The sequence below is a fragment of the Nerophis lumbriciformis genome, linkage group LG15 (genome assembly GCF_033978685.3).
Source record: "Nerophis lumbriciformis linkage group LG15, RoL_Nlum_v2.1, whole genome shotgun sequence".
NCBI lineage: Eukaryota > Metazoa > Chordata > Actinopteri > Syngnathiformes > Syngnathidae > Nerophis > Nerophis lumbriciformis.
This window is the reverse complement of record NC_084562.2, coordinates 18,507,017-18,524,408: the sequence shown is the minus strand read 5'-3', so window position 1 is coordinate 18,524,408 and position 17,392 is coordinate 18,507,017. Positions and strand designations below refer to the sequence as shown.

Below are 17,392 nucleotides of genomic sequence, written 5' to 3'. Positions count from 1 at the left end.
AAATTTTACTTTTTGATACCGATAATTTCCGATATTACATTTTAAAGCATTTATCGGCCGATAATATCGGGCTGCCGATATTATCGGCCGATAAATGCTTTAAAACGTAATATCGGAAATTATCGACATCTCTATTTATTACGTATGTCCAGCTCGTGTGCTTGGCTGTTGTGTAGCTCCGAGTAGCTTTTCTGACCACCATGTTTACCTTTTATAAATGACTAAAATAGAAAAAACAACAACTTTGTGTGCTGATTTGGGGGACATGTTAACCGACTGTCCAACTTTGCACAAGTGAACACCCTTGTGATATTAGCACGAATAATTCGTACGTTTTACCAAGTTTATAGTGTGGAATATTAGAAAGGGCTTGAGTAATAAACGTTGTTTTGATCACTTACCATATAAGGCGTCTTGTTCTTTTTAGTTTGTCCTAGTTGAGTTGCCGTAGTCAGGAAGTTGGAATGTGCCAGTCTTGTATATTATTAAGCCCTAAAAAGTGTGTTTTTTTCGGTAAGTATTGTATTTAATGCACTTCCTCTGTTTGATTATAACGTGTATGTTAGGTAAAGTTTTTAACATATGTGTTGAAATCGCTATGAAAATCGCTAATGCTAAATAGTAGCATGTCTATGGAAAATACAATGTAGGTTAGCATCAAGCTACCGCATTTGTTTTAAATGCATGTTTTTTAATGTTGGAATGTTACATAGAAGTTGTTTTGTTCCTCATGTACGTTATATTGACATTTTATTGTTGTATGTTCAGTTTTACAGTGTTTTGAGGTAAAGACTCTTAAATCGGAGGATCCTCTGGGCTACCTGTAAGTACTGTAATGTACAGTAGAACACAATCAAGGCTACTATTTTAGGTGAAATGAGTGTAAAGATGACTTTTGACTATGTTTTATCAAGTTTAGAGGGCTCTAATTATGTTAAAGAGGAACTGCACTTGTTTTGGAATGTTGCCTATCATTCACAATCCTTATGCCAAACAAGCACACACGTGTTTTTTTTTTTTTTTTTAATGCATTCTAACTCGTAAATAAACGTTAGCAAAAGTCAGCTAACAATGGAGTCAAAGGGAGTCGCTCTATTCTGCCCATGAAGCCTGAAAGAACATCTAAATACCGTATTTTTCGGACTATAAGTCGCAGTTTTTTTCATAGTTTATACTCAGGAGCGACTTATGTGTGAAATTATTAGCACATTACCGTAAAATATCAAATAATATTATTTAGCTCATTCACGTAAGAGACTAGACGTATAAGATTTCATGGGATTTAGCGATTAGGAGTGACAGATTGTTTGGTAAACATACAGCATGTTCTATATATTGTAGCGGCTGGCTACGGGGTGTTAGCCAATGGCTTTGGCTGGGGAGTGGTAACTTCCGGGGAAGTTAGGGAAGTGACATTGTTGACAGGAAGTGTTGGTTCGAGTTTTGCCGGGAAAGAGGGGAGACGCACATTGGAGCTGCAAACAAATAAGTCTATGAGCCTACATTCCTAGGAATATTACAATATTATAGTTATTTGAATGACTCTTACCATAATATGTTACGTTAACATACCAGGCACGTTCTCGTACACTTATTCAGCCTGTTGTTCACTATTCTTTATTTATTTTAAATTGCCTTTCAAATGTCTATTCTTGGTGTTGGGTTTTATCAAATAAATTTCCCCCAAAAATGCGACTTTATATGTGTTTTTTCCTTCCTTTTTATGCATTTTCGGCCGGTGCGACCTATACTCTGGAGCGACTTATACTCCAAAAAATACGGTACGTCAATTATCATTTTATATATGTACGCTGTAAGTATATGCAATGTAGTAACTGGCACATTCATAATAACATGTAATATTGACCTATTTTGCTCATTTTAAGCATGCGACGGCGTATTAATTTAACAGGCGGATCACAATGTTCGCTTTTCCCTTCAACAACAACACTGCTAATTAGGGGTGTGGGAAAAAATCGATTCGAATTCAAATCGCGATTCTCACGTTGTGCGATTCAGTATCGATTCTCATTTTTCAAAAATCGTTTTTTTTTCCCGTTTTTTTAATTTATTTTTTTATTAATCAATCCAACAAAACAATACACAGCAATACCATAACAATGCAATCCAATTCCAAAACCAAACCCGACCCAGCAATAAACAGAGCTATTGAGAGGAGACACAAACACAACACAGAACAAACCAAAAGTAGTGAAACAAAAATGAATATTATCAACAACAGTAACAATATTAGTTACAATTTCAACATAGCAGTGATTAAAGATCCCTCATTGACATTATCATTAGACATTTATAAAAATAAAAAAAAAGAACAATAGTGTCACAGTGGCTTACACTTGCATCGCGTCTCATAAGCTTGACAACACACTGTGTCCGATATTTTCACAAAGATAAAATAAGTCATATTTTTGGTTCATTCAATAGTTGAAACAAATTTACATTATTGCAATCAGTTGATAAAACATTGTCCTTTACAATTATAAAAGCTTTTTACAAAAATCTACTACTCTGCTTGCATGTCAGCAGACTGGGGTAGATCCTGCTGAAATCCTATGTATTGAATGAATAGAGAATCCTTTTGAATCGGGAAAATATTGTTTTTGAATCAAAAATCACGTTGAATCGAAAAAAATCAATTTTGAATCGAATCGTGACCCCAAGAATCGATATTGAATCGAATCGTGGGACACCCAAAGATTCGCAGCCCTCTCTGATAACCAGTGTTGGGACTAACGCGTTACAAAGTTACTACTCTACTTTACTTGGCGCCATCTTACAAAGTAACGCGTTACTGTAACGCCGTTAGTTTCGGCGGTAACTAGTAATCTAACGCGTTATTTTTTTTTATTCAGTAATTTAGTTACCGTTACTACATGATGCGTTACTGCGTTATTTTACGTTACTTTTGATGTAGTATCGGCTAGAAACAGAAGCGCTGCGGTGTCGCGTTCTTCTGAATCTTCCTCTGTCACAAGCTGGAGAGAAGAAAAGAGGCGCGGTCTATGTGTGTGTGTGTGGGGGGAGGTGATCCGCGGTTTGATATATGAAACAAACAAAAAAAAGTTGTTGTCACGTTCAGTCCACACACAGCGTGGTCATGGCGAGTGGAGTAACGGAGGAGCTTGAACGCCCCCGCCATTGAATCGGTGTGTTTATAAGTGCAGACTCGGTTGTGCAAAACGAGGGTTTTAAACACATGCTGAACGTGCTTGAACCACGTTACGACATCCCGTCGCGCACCCACTTCCGCAATAAGATTGTGCCAGATCCTTATGAGCAGGAGAAGAAAAAAGTTGTGGATGAACTATCCCGAGCATCAGCTGTTGCGCTCATGACAGACGGGTGGACGTCCAGCGGAACTATAAGCGCTCACTTCATCACAGCAGACTGGGAGATGAGAAGACACGCCCCCTCTACGAGAGTCACCTTGCGCAGGTGCTGACACAAGCAGTGGAGGAATGGAAGGTAAAGATATCCCAGTCACACGTGATAATGCCAAAAATCAAATAATTACAGAGAATGAGCAGGACTGGGACCACAGATAGGTGCTTTGCACATGTAGTGAATTTGGCATCACAGAAGGGAATCTCAGTCAATAGGATGGAGCGCCTCTTTGGGAGGATCAGGAAGGTTTCTTACTTCCACCCAAGCACAACAGCTGCTCATGTGCTTAAGACAAAGCAAGAAATGCTAAAGCTGCCTGCTCATACATGATGTCCCAACGAGGTGGAACTCCACTTATGATATGTTGGAGCAGCAGGCAGCTATATACTCTGCATTGACCCACAACACCCTGAAGACAAATGTCACCCTGTCTGATGATGATGTGAGAGTGGCAGATGAGGTCCTCCAAGTGCTTAAAAGTGTTCCATCTCTACTGAGCACTGAAACTTCCCCATCTGTGTCAATGATCCTGCCACTGAAAACAAGGATTCTACAATCCATGGCTCCAAGTGTGGAAGACAGCAGCATCACTCCAGATGTCAGGCTTTATTTCACTACCTATGTTTCAAGGAAGATGATGTTTCTTCTTATGTTGCACTTAAACTTGTTTTTTATTAATGGTCATTGGTCCAAGTTTAAAGAAAGGAGGAATGGCTTTTTATGTTGCACTGTTTTTCATTCATTATGTTAAAAGGAAAATAAAAATGTATGTCAAGTTGATCAACAGATTGTATTATTCTCCAGTGCAATAACAGTACTGAAATGAAGGCAAAAAGGGCATTAATGGGAGCTTTAAAAAAAAGAAGAAGAAAAGAAGTAACTAAATAGTTACTTTTCACAGTAACACATTACTTTTTGGTGTAAGTAACTGAGTTAGTAACTGAGTTACTTTTGAAATAAAGTAACTAGTAACTGTAACTAGTTACTGGTTTTCAGTAACTAACCCAACACTGCTGATAACACGGTCAGAGTGCAGAAGCGTTACCACCATGTTGTCAATCTCCGAAAATAGCCAAATGGCTGATTGAATTTGTGGCATTTTGTGACGTTTAAACGGTATTCTCACCAATTTTCCGGATTGTAAATACAATTGGATATGGTTTATCGAATACAATGAAACACAAATAGGCATATAAAGTCAACTTGTTTTTTTCCACTCGACTGCTACTTAAAAAACCTTCACTAAACATCCCATAATGGTCTTTGTTTATATAGTTTGTTAATGAACAGTATTTCTGGCTGTTTCTTCTCACAGAAACATTGCACTATTCGTTTAATTAGAGGAGCGTAAACGAATATGCTGGCAGAAACTGCCGTGGCGAAGGATATCATTCAGCTGCTGAGTGTTATGGAGCACCTGGGGGCTTCGAGTTTTACTGCATGGACTTCATGAGCCGATTGAGATGAAGGCGTATTCAGCATGTTGGGTTGGCGATTGTAGCTCCCTGACCGCAGAACAACCTCCATCGAGACTTTTCGACGGGCTCGACAAAAGACTGACGTTAATGAAAAAGCATGGACATTTTTTTTCTATAAAGTGCTACACTTACAAGGACAGAGAATGAATCAAATTACAGTGTTGACCTTTTTGCATGTTAAATATGTAACTTAATGTTGTGGGAAGACTTTCTGTAAGGCGTTTCAAAAACTCCTTGTAAAGTTTTATGTAAAAAGGAAAATGTTCACCTTGGAGAAGGAGATTATAGAAGATGTGGAAAGTATTTACGTGTTTTTCAGTAGTCTGGATAAGGCATGCATTAGAAATGTCTTGATTAGGGAGAGGTATCGTTTGATTGATTGATTGAAACTTTTATTAGTAGATTGCACAGTATAGTACATACTCCGTACAATTGACCACTAAATGGTAACACCCGAATAAGTTTTTCAACGTTAATCAATAGGGATGTCCGATAATGGCTTTTTGCCGATATCCGATATTCCGATATTGTCCAACTCTTTAATTACCGATACCGATATCAACTGATACGGATATCAACCCTCCATTCCTCAGCTACAATCGGGCGGAAGGCGGGGTACACCCTGGACAAGTCGCCATCTCATCGCAGGGCCAACACAGATAGACAGACAACATTCACACTCACATCCACACACTAGGGCCAATTTAGTGTTGCCAATCAACTTATGGATATCAACCCATACCGATATATATAGTCGTGGAATTAACACATTATTATGCCTAATTTAGATAACCAGGTATGGTGAAGATAAGGTCCTTTTTTTAAAAAATTATAAAATAAAATAAGATAAATAAATTATAAACATTTTCTTGAATTAAAAAGAAAGTAAAACAATATAAAAACAGTTACATAGAAACTAGTAATTAATGAAAATGAGTAAAATTAACTGTTAAAGGTTAGTACTATTAGTGGACCAGCATCACGCACAATCATGTGTGCTTACGGACTGTATCACTTGCAGACTGTATTGATATATATTGATATATAATGTAGGAACCAGAATATTAATAACAGAAAGAAACAACCCTTTTGTGTGAATGAGTTCAAATGGGGGAGGGAGGTTTTTTGGGTTGGTGCACTAATTGTAAGTGTATCTTGTGTTTTTTTATGTTGATTTAATAAAAAAAATAAAAAAAAAAATAAAATAAACCGATAATAAAAAAAACGATACCGATAATTTCCGATATTACATTTTAAAGCATTTATCGGCCGATAATATCGGCAGGCCGATATTATCGGACATCTCTATTAATCAATTCATGGTAGACATCAGGGGTGCCCAAAAGTGTGGCCCCGGGGCAATTTGCGGCCCGCATCTAATTTTTTACCGGTCCGTGGCACATTCTAAAAATACTAAATACAAATTAAAAAAAATGTAAAAGTAGAATAAAGGATCAAACAGGTGAAATATAACGGGAAAAATTGCAATGTTGACTGTAATAACACAAAGCTGCCATGCAGGCTGTTGGGTTTTTTTTCTAACTAAAACTACCAGTGCTCAAAAAATAATAATGAATCAAAATCAATGTTGTTATACATTACTGACCTATTGAAGGCTCAATTTACTTCACATCAAATATTCCCCTTATGGGGAAAATATTACATATTTTGGGTGTTTGCCATTTTAAAAAATGTTCTATGACAAAAAAAGGGCACAAAACAAACATATATAAAAAATAAAAAAATAAAAATAAAAACTTATGATCGCAAGGATTGATCTGAAGGAGATTTAAGTGTTGAAAAAATAAATAAATAAATGACTTCTTTACACTTTTATGAGTGGGGACCTTTGTATTCCCAAAATTTTGTGTGGGATTTTTTTCTTTAACTCTGTCATTGCTCAATAACTAATAATGAATTCAATTCAACAATGTTATGAATTATTGACCTATTAAGGCACCATTTATTTTGCATTAAATATTCCGCTTTGAAAATATAATATTGCATTTTTTGTGTGTTTGCCATATAAAATGTTTTCAATGACAAAAACAAATACAAACAAATAAAAAATGATTTAAAAAATAAAACATATAATCAAAGGATTGATCTGAAGTTGATTTAGACACTTTTATGAGTAGAGCCTTTTTGGATCCTCATGAATTTTAGTGGTATTTTTTTCTTTAAAACTGTCATTGCTCAAAAACGAATAATGCATCAAAATAAAGGTTGTTATAAATTACTGACCTATTGAATGAAATATTCCATTTATGGGTAAAATATTGCATATTTTGTTTGTTTGCCATAAAAAATGTTCTATCAATCAATCAATGTTTATTTATATAGCCCTAAATCACAAGTGTCTCAAAGGGCTGCACAAGCCACAACGACATCCTCGGTACAAAGCCCACATAAGGGCAAGGAAAAACTCACCCCAGTGGGACGTCGATGTGAATGACTATGAGAAACCTTGGAGAGGACCGCATATGTGGGTAACCCCCCCCCCTCTAGGGTAGACCGAAAGCAATGGATGTCGAGTGGGTCTGACATAATATTGTGAGAGTCCAGTCCATAGTGGATCCAACATAATAGTAAGAGTCCAGTCCATAGTGGGGCCAGCAGGACACCATCCCGAGCAGAGACGGGTCAGCAGCGCAGAGATGTTCCCAGCCGATGCACAGGCGAGCGGTCCACCCCGGGTCCCGACTCTGGACAGCCAGCACTTCATCCATGGCCACCGGACCTGTTTTAAGATGGGACTTAAATGCTTCTACTGAGGTAGCATCTCTAATTGTTACCGGGAGGGCATTCCATAGTACTGGAGCCCGAATAGAAAACGCTCTATAGCCCGCAGACTTTTTTTGGGCTCTGGGAATCACTAATAAGCCGGAGTTCTTTGAACGCAGATTTCTTGCCGGGACATATGGTACAATGCAATCGACAAGATAGGACGGAGCTAGACCGTGTAGTATTTTATACGTAAGTAGTAAAACCTTAAAGTCACATCTTAAGTGCACAGGAATCCAGTGCAGGTGAGCCAGTATAGGCGTAATATGATCAAACTTTCTTGTTCTTGTCAAAAGTCTAGCAGCCGCATTTTGTACCAACTGTAATCTTTTAATGCTAGACATAGGGAGACCCGAAAATAATACATTACAGTAGTCAAGACGAGACGTAACGAACGCATGAATAATGATCTCAGCGTCGCTAGTGGATAAAATAGAACGAATTTTAGCGATATTACGGAGATGAAAGAAGGCCGTTTTAGTAACACTCTTAATGTGTGATTCAAATGAGAGAGTTGGGTCGAAGATAATACCTTTTCTATGGCAAAAAGGGCACAAAACAAACAGATAAAAGACAATAAAATAAAATTAAAATAAAAACTTAAAATCGAAGGATTGATCTGAAAGAGTTTTAAGTGTTGAAAGTTAAAAAAAAAAACCTTTTATGAGTGGGACCCTTTGGATTCTCAACATTTTTTGTGGGATTTTTTCTTTAACTGTGTCATTGCTCAAAAACTAATAATGAATTAAATTCAACAATGTTATGAATTATTGACCTATTAGGCTCCATTTATTTCGCATTAAATATTCCGCTTTGAAAATATAATATTGCATATTTTGTGTGTTTGCCATATAAAATGTTTTCAATGACAAAAACAAATACAAACATAAAAAATTAGTTAAAAAATAAAACGTATAATCAAAAGATTTATCTGAAGTTGATTTAGAGATTTAAGTGTAAAAAAATACATACAAATAAATGTATGACTAATTTTTAACACTTGAGTAGACCCTTTTTGGATCCTCAAGAATTTTAGTGGGGGTTTTTCTTTAAAACTGTTATTGCTCAAAAACAAATAATGAATCAAAATTAAGGTTGTTATAAATTACTGACTTATTGAATCAAATATTCCACTTATGGGGAAAATATTGCACGATTGTAGCTGAGATAGGCTCCAGCGCCCCCCGCTACCCCAAAGGGAATAAGCGGTAGAAAATGGATGGATGGATGGATGTTTGTTTGCCATAAAAAAAAAATTCTATAATAATAATAATAATAATAACTGGGATTTATATAGCGCTTTTCTAAGTACCCAAAGTCGCTTTACACGTAGAACTATGACAAAAAGGGCACAAAACAAACAGATAGACAATAAAATAAAATAAAAACTGAAAGATCTGAAAGAGATTTAAGTGTTGAAAGTAAAAATAAAAATTTATGAGTGGGACCCTTTGGATTCTCAACATTTTTTGTGGGATTTTTTCTTTAACTGTGTCATTGCTCAAAAACTAATAATGAATTCAATTCAACAATGTTATAATTTATTGACCTATTAAGGCTCCATTTATTTCACATCAAAATATTGTGCTTTGAAAATATTTTACAGGGAATTTTTTGCATATTTTGTGTGTTTGCCATATGAAAATGTTTTCAATGACAAAAAAAAATACAAAATGATAAATAAATAAAAACTTATAATCGACGGATTGATCTGAAGTTGATTTAGAGATTTAAGTGTTGAATTTTTTTTTTTTTTAAAGAATGACTAATTTTAACACTTTTATGAGTGGAGACTGTTTCGATCCTCAGGAATTTTAGTTGGGTTTTTTTTCTTTCAAACTGTCATTTCTTAAAAAATTAATAATTAAATCAAATCAGCGGCGTTATGAATATTTTTATGACTGACACCCTTCCAAGTCCCTGGGACCAAACTTGAGGAGAGAGAGAGAGAGCTTTAACGATTAAAAAACCCCGATATATTATATTGTTTTTTTACAGAAAAAAAAATATCAAAATGGCCCTCGCATGCTTAAAGTTTTTAGTGTGCGGCCCTCGGTGGAAAAAGTTTTGACACCCTGGTTTACATTTTAAACAATACTAGTATCGAATCAGTTCCTTAAAAACAGTGCTGGTGCTTGAACTGTGCCCAAACCAATACTTAAAATATGGAAAACATACTTTTTATATGTTTAAGTAACTTTGTGACATTTTGGTTGCATGGAGAAGGCCTCAAACGTCTTTATAAAAATACATTCTTTAAAAAAAAAATATATATTATTTTTAACCGATTAACAATGGTCGTGGTCGGGAAAGTTCCTGTCAATCAGAGGAGGGAGGTCCATCCTTTCCAAAAGATGGACCTCCTCCTCAAATCGATTTAGAATTGAGATGAATAAAAATCGCGATTAGGATGTGAACCTTTTTGTTTGTGCACAAAGCTTCTTTTGGTTGCATTGAAATGGCCTAAAAATGCATTATTATGAAAAAAAATTGTTCTTTTATGAATTTATTATGGGTCTACTGAAAATGTGACCAAATCTGCTGGGTCAAAAGTATACATACAGCAATGTTAATATTTGCTTACATGTCCCTTGGCAAGTTTCACTGCAATAAGGCGCTTTTGGTAGCAATCCACAAGCTTCTGCTTGAATTTTTGACCACTCCTCTTGACATAATTGGTGCAGTTCAGCTCAATCTGTTGGTTTTCTGACATGGACTTGTTTCTTCAGCATTGTCCACATTTTTAAGTCAGGACTTTGGGAAGGCCATTCTAAAACTCTAATTCTAGCCTGATTTAGCCATTCCTTTACCACTTTTGACGTGCGTTTGGGGTCATTGTCCTGTTGGAACACCCAACTGCACCCAAGACCCAACCTCCTGGGCTGATGATTTTAGGTTGTCCTGAAGAATTTGGAGGTAATCCTCCTTTTTCATTGTCCCATTTACTCTCTGTGAAGAACCAGTTCCATTGCCAATGGAACTGGTGCTTTGTTGACATGTTGACAGCATAACTACCAAAATACAGAAGTATGTCCTTAATATTTTTGCAGTGCTATTTCTGTTGAAAAGTTAAAATGATTACATTAGAGATGTGATGTGCCACTTTTCAAGTGTCTGATGGCTTAAATTAATTCTCATTAATTTTTCATATCTTGAATTCTTTTGAAAGGCTTACAAAAAAACTAGATTTGAATTGTAATTCCATGCTATTGACAGGACTATTAATTTTAATGAAGTTAGCTTACCATGTTTACAGTATGATAATTGTGATAGAAATGTGAATTTTAGGCACAGAATATTTTTTACAATTGAACAAGGCAGTAGATTATACAAGCTTGGACAGAAAGTTAATAATGACACCAATTTTTTTTTTAATGGAATTGTTTAGTACTGTTTTACCATTTGTTTACTGTAAAAAGTGTTTATACTGTTTATACTTTCAATTAACAAATTGAAGTCTTGTGAAAGGTTGACAGGATAACTGGCATTAACTGTCAAAATAATTTCAAACTATTGAAGTTAGCTTACAGAATAAACATGTCAATCAACCCATATGATTTTTGCTGTAATATTTTTGTTTTGAAAAGTCACTGTGACTGATAGAAAAGTGATGGTTTTAGCAACATTTTAACCTGTCTGAATGCTAATAATCATTTTGCGTAACCCCCCACCAGGACTTTGTCCTGGACCTACCGGGGCCTGCGGCCCCTGGACCCTGGCTACTAGGTTTTTCTGATTTCAAAAGTTGGCAGGTATGATTGGCAGCAAAACAGGCCCAGAGCATAATACTACCACCACCATACTTGACGGTAGGAATAGTGTTCCTGGGATTAAAGGCCTCACCTTTTCTCCTCCAAACATATTGCTGGGTATTCTGGCAAAACAGCTCAATTTTTGTTTCATCTGACCACAGAATTTTCCTCCAGAAGGTGTTATCTTTGTCCATGTGATGTCAGATGAAACACAAATTGAGCTGTTTGTATGTGCTCCAATCACTATCACAAAAAAATACAGCCATGACATTATGTTCTTTACAAGTGTATGTAAACTTTTGTTCGCGACTGTACGTATGGGGTCCTTGCTCCATGTCTCCATCAGTTTAGGGGCCATGGGCGTGTAAAATGTTGAAGACCCCAGCAGGAACTGAAGACACTGCATTTTTCCCTGTTTGGTTCTGGCTGAGTAAGGTTTACTAGAACTATTAAAGACGGTGTTTGTGTCTCCGGCGCCAGCAGCTGCCCCACTTCTCTCGTCGTCCCTCCGTGGGGCTGCCAGTGTCGTGAGTGACAGCACATGTGCGCGGAGTCCGAGAGAGGGGCCCGCTCGCTGTAACTCTAACCCTTACCCCGCGACGTGAGCCATACCCCCGCTGTGTGCAGGGAGGAGCTTCCAGGGACGGATGCCGGGAGAAGGACGGAGGGAGAGAAGGGGTTTTTGAGAGGGGTTCAGGGAGCGTGGCGTTGTGGGGTCTCAGGAGCCAAGTCGTTTCTGGAGCTGTTTAACACGGAGGATGGCCGGAGGGATGTTGATGGTGTGTGTGCTGGCGGCTGTCATTTATCAGGTACGTTAAACTCTCTTGTTAGATCACACTGAACCTCAGAAGTTTAATAGTGGAAATACTTGCTAATTATAGTACTGTAGGTAGTATTCTTTTAACGCACTTCATCTCCTGCTGCTGTCCCAGTCTAGATTGGCCTCTAGCCGCCCTGAGTGATGTTTTGGGTCGGCTTTCATCAATACACACACATACACACACAACTCACCGTGTAATCAGAGGTTGAAGTGGATGTAAACATTTGTAAGGAATGAGGATGACTCCAGATGTGCACGAAGAAGTCATTTGTAGCTTCTGTCAGCAGAGGCCATTATAAGAATAGATGAGACTGTAAAGTGACATATTGTCAACAGGCCGTCATTAGTCAGTCTCTATGTTTGTAACGGTGATGGAGTGCAGGGTGAGCGGGTTTGACTCCATATTTTACTGTCACGTTTGCAGCCAATGGGTTTGGTACGATGTTGTCATTTCGTCTTCTAATGCCAAAGAGTACAGTGGGTCCGGGTTAGCTTTTGCCTCGTCCCTTACTTGAAGCAGTCTTCCTTAGCCATAAGGCCCCCGCATTAAGGATATTACAACTAGGGCTGGGGAGATTAAATTATATCAATACATGTTGCCATACTCGATATCAATGAAAAAATAATTTGATAAAAATATTCGGGATGGATATATATACAAACCCCGTTTCCATATGAGTTGGGAAATTGTGTTCGATGTAAATATAAACGGAATACAATCATTTGCAAATCCTTTTCAACCCATATTCAATTGAATGCACTACAAAGACAAGATATTTGATGTTCAAACTCATAAACTGTATTTATTTATTTTTTGCAAATAATAATTAACTTAGAATTTCACGGCTGCAACACGTGCCAAAGTAGTTGGGAAAGGGCATGTTCACCACTGTGTTACATGGCCTTTCCTTTTAACAACACTCAGTAAACGTTTGGGAACTGAGGAGACACATTTTTTAAGCTTCTCAGGTGGAATTCTTTCCCATTCTTGCTTGATGTACAGCTTAAGTCGTTCAACAGTCCGGGGGTCTCCGTTGTGGTATTTTAGGCTTCATAATGCGCCACACATTTTCAATGGGAGACAGGTCTGGGCTACAGGCAGGCCAGTCTAGTACCCACACTCTTTTACTCTGAAGCCACGTTGATGTAACACATGGCTTGGCCTTGTCTTGCGGCGTGGCGCAGTGGAAGAGTGGCCGTGCGCGACCCGAGGGTCCCTGGTTCAATCCCCACCTAGTACCAACCTCGTCATGTCCGTTGTGTCCTGAGCAAGACACTTCACCCTTGCTCCTGATGGGTGCTGGTTAGCGCCTTGCATGGCAGCTCCCTCCATCAGTGTGTGAATGTGTGTGTGAATGGGTAAATGTGGAAGTAGTGTCAAAGCGCTTTGAGTACCTTGAAGGTAGAAAAGCGCTATACAAGTACAACCCATTTATTTATTTATAAATAAGCAGGGGCGTCCATTGTAACGTTGCTTGGATGGCAACATATGTTGCTCCAAAACCTGTATGTACCTTTCAGCATTAATGGTGCCTTCACAGATGGGTAAGTTACCCATGTCTTGGGCACTAATACACCCCCATACCATCACAGATGCTGGCTTTTCAACTTTGCGCCTATAACAATCCGGATGGTTCTTTTCCTCTTTGGTCCAGAGCACACGACGTCCACAGTTTCCAAAAACAATTTGAAATGTGGACTCGTCAGACCACAGAACACTTTTCCACTTTGTATCAGTCCATCTTAGATGAGCTCAGGCCCAGCGAAGCCGACGGCGTTTCTGGGTGTTGTTGATAAACGGTTTTCGCCTTGTATAGGAGAGTTTTAACTTGCACTTACAGATGTAGCAACAAAACTGTAGTTACTGACACTGGGTTTCTGAAGTGTTCCTGAGCCCATGTGGTGATATCCTTTACACACTGATGTCGCTTGTTGATGCAGTACATACAGCCTGAGGGATCGAAGGTCACAGGCTTAGCTGCTTACGTGCAGTGATTTCTCCAGATTCTCTGAACCCTTTGATGATATTACGAACCGTAGATGGTGAAATCCCTAAATTCCTTGCAATAGCTGGTTGAGAAAGGTTTTTCTTAAACTGTTCAACAATTTGCTCACGCATTTGTTGACAAAGTGGTGACCCTCGCCCCATCCTTGTTTGTGAATGACTGAGCATTTCATGGGATCTACTTTTATACCCAATCATGGCACCCACCTGTTCCCAATTTGCCTGTTCACCTGTGGGATGTTCCAAATAAGTGTTTGATGAGCATTCCTCAACTTTATCAGTATGTATTGCCACCTTTCCCAACTTCTTTGTCACGTGTTGCTGGCATCAAATTCTAAAGTTAATGATTATTTGCAAAAAGCAAAAATGTTCATCAGTTTGAACATCAAATATGTTGTCTTTGTAGCATATTCAACTGAATACGGGTTGAAAATGATTTGCAAATCATTGTATTCCGTTTATATATACATCTAACACAATTTCCCAACTCATATGGAAACGGGGTTTGTGTGTATATATATGTATGTATATATATATTGGCCAAAAGAAACTGGAAAAATTAAGGATGGTTGGTTAAATTGACAAAGGCACTCGCGGTTTTGGTAACTTAGCAACTTAGTGATCAAAGTGTTATTTGTTACCATCTTAGAAGTATGCTGGCTGTTCCCTTGTTGCCATGATAATGTCAACATGCTAACGTTTTACGCTGAAGTTTTAGTTAATTGTAAATGTTTCAACCTAATCACTAATAATCATGGACTCCGTTACTTGTTGTCATCTTAGAAGTTTGCTAGCTTTCCTTTGTAGCATGCCAACTTTTTATGCGAGCATTTAAGCAAATTTTGTACGTTTGACCCTAATAATCATTGATTTTGTTACTTGGCGCCATCTTAGAAGTATGCTAGCTTTTCCCCTGTTAGCATGCTAGCTTTTTATGCGAGCATTTTAACTAACTGTATATTTAGCATGCTAATGTTACCAAGCTAACATTTTAGCTAATTATAAATGTTTTAACCTAATGATCATAGATTTTGTTATTTGTTGCCATCTTGGAAAATACTAGCTTATCCCCTTTGTTAGCATGCCAATGTTAACATGCTCATGCTAGAATGTTTGCAAATTTTGTAGCCAACGTTTTAACCTAATAATCATGTATTTACGCTGATGTTTTAACTAATTATAAACGTTTCCACCTAATAATCATAGATTTCTTTACTTGTTGCCATCTTAAAAGTATGCTAGCTGTTCCCTTTTAGCAACTCTTTATGCAAGCATTTAAGCAAATTTTGTACGTTTCCACCTAATAATCATGGATTTTGTTACTTGGCGCCCTCTTAGAAGTATGTTAACTGTTCCCTTGATAGCATGCTAATGTTACCATGCTAACGTTTTACGCTGAAGTTTTAGCTAATTATAAACGTATCAACCTAATAATCATCGATTTCATTACTTGTTGTCATCTTAGAAGTTTGCTACCTGTTCCCTTGTAGCATGCTAACTTTTTATGCAAGCATTTTAGCAAATTTTGTACGTTTCCACCTAATAATCATGGATTTTGTTACTTGGCGCCATCTTAGAAGTATGTTAACTGTTCCCTTGTTGGCATGCTAACGTTTTACGCTGAAGTTTTAGCTAATTATAAACGTTTCAACCTAACAATCATAGATTTCATTACTTGTTGTCATCTTAGAAGTATGCTAGCTGTTCCCCTGTTAGCATGCTAACTTTTTGTGCGAGCATTTTAACTACATTTGTATGTTTAGCATGCTAATGTGACCATGCTAACATTTTAGCTAATTAAAATGTTTTAACCTAATGATCATAGATTTTCGTTATTTGTCGCCATCTTAGAATATGCTAGCTTTTTCCCTCTTAGCATGCTACCTTTTTATGCTAGTATTTTAGCTAATTATGCATATCTGGAGCTAAAATTAAGTATGAAAGTATGCTAACTCTTCTACCTGTAACAACATTTGGCATTTCAACATTCATACTGCATTTCAGTACAGTATCAGCTCTTCAACATTCAAACCATTTCAACATTCAAACTATTTTACATTCATTCTCAATTCCATCAGCATTTCAGTCGCAGCTTCAGCATACAATTTCTACAGAAATCTAGTTTCAAATAAAATTCTGCTTAGGGCCCCAATTTAAAGATGACGAACAAGTTAGTCACTCAAGTAGACTGAGAGAAATCCCAAATATTTCTTCTAAAGAGTTTCACCTAACGCTGCAACCTTAATAATAATAATAATAATACATTTTACTTATAAGGCGCCTTTCTGGGCACTCAAGGACACCGTACAAAATCAAAACAATACAATCAAATTGGATAAAAACAACAACAACAACAACAAAGATAGATAAGATAAGATGATTACAATGAATAAGCAGTCAGGAATAGGTGTGTTTTGAATCTTGATTTGAAGAGGGATATTGAGTCTAAGTTACGAATACCAATTCTTAATGGTTTCCAGTGTTCATACTGGACAAATACAATCATTATAGGAACTGTTTAGTAAATCCTCCCTTCAATTATACAAAATTGAGAACAGAATCACTTCAATCCAATTAAAGTCTCCAATGAGTGTAACCCGATAACATTCAGGGAAGTTTCCATGCATTCACCCGCCTTTCCAAAGCCCCGGCTGTTTGAATCCGGCTGGTGGACGTTTGAGGAGGAATGGGGGGCAGTCACAGCTGTTCCCAGATGCATACGCCATGCCATTTGTCCCGCTCCGTAATCCCTCTTGCGGAAAGAGGAGCGGGCCGCTTGTAGACCATGAAATGGGGGTACAAATCAAGAGTGCGTCGCGTCGGCAGCCAGCTGGCACGGAGGTCTCACTCATCGGAAACAATCAGTCAGACAGTTTAGATCAGGGGCGTCCAAAGTTTTTCCACTGAGGGCCACACGCTGTAAAATCAACGCATGTTTTGATATTTTTAATTTCGAATGAATGAAATAAGTTTATTTCGGTCATATAATCAACCATCAACCATTTTGTGTGACCAGTTTAACAGTACAGATTATATATATTTAACAATCATACACATTTGCACACAAAAAGAAAATAATAGAAAAAGAATGACCGAAAAAGGAATAGGCTGAAGCTAAAGCTTATATTTGCCTATCCTATACCTTCAC

General features: G+C 37.5%; 1 protein-coding gene across 1 annotated transcript in view; it reads left to right on the top strand.

Annotated features, from left to right (window-relative positions):
* Positions 1-12,139: 12,139 nt before the first annotated feature.
* The window catches only part of cdh15 (cadherin 15, type 1, M-cadherin (myotubule)), a 53,852-nt gene continuing 48,599 nt past the window's right edge, over positions 12,140-17,392 (top strand). The window contains exon 1 of the mRNA XM_061975354.1: positions 12,140-12,228. Within this exon, the coding sequence (XP_061831338.1) occupies positions 12,178-12,228 (51 nt within the window). The 5' untranslated portion in view covers positions 12,140-12,177. The remainder of the gene's footprint in view (positions 12,229-17,392) is intronic.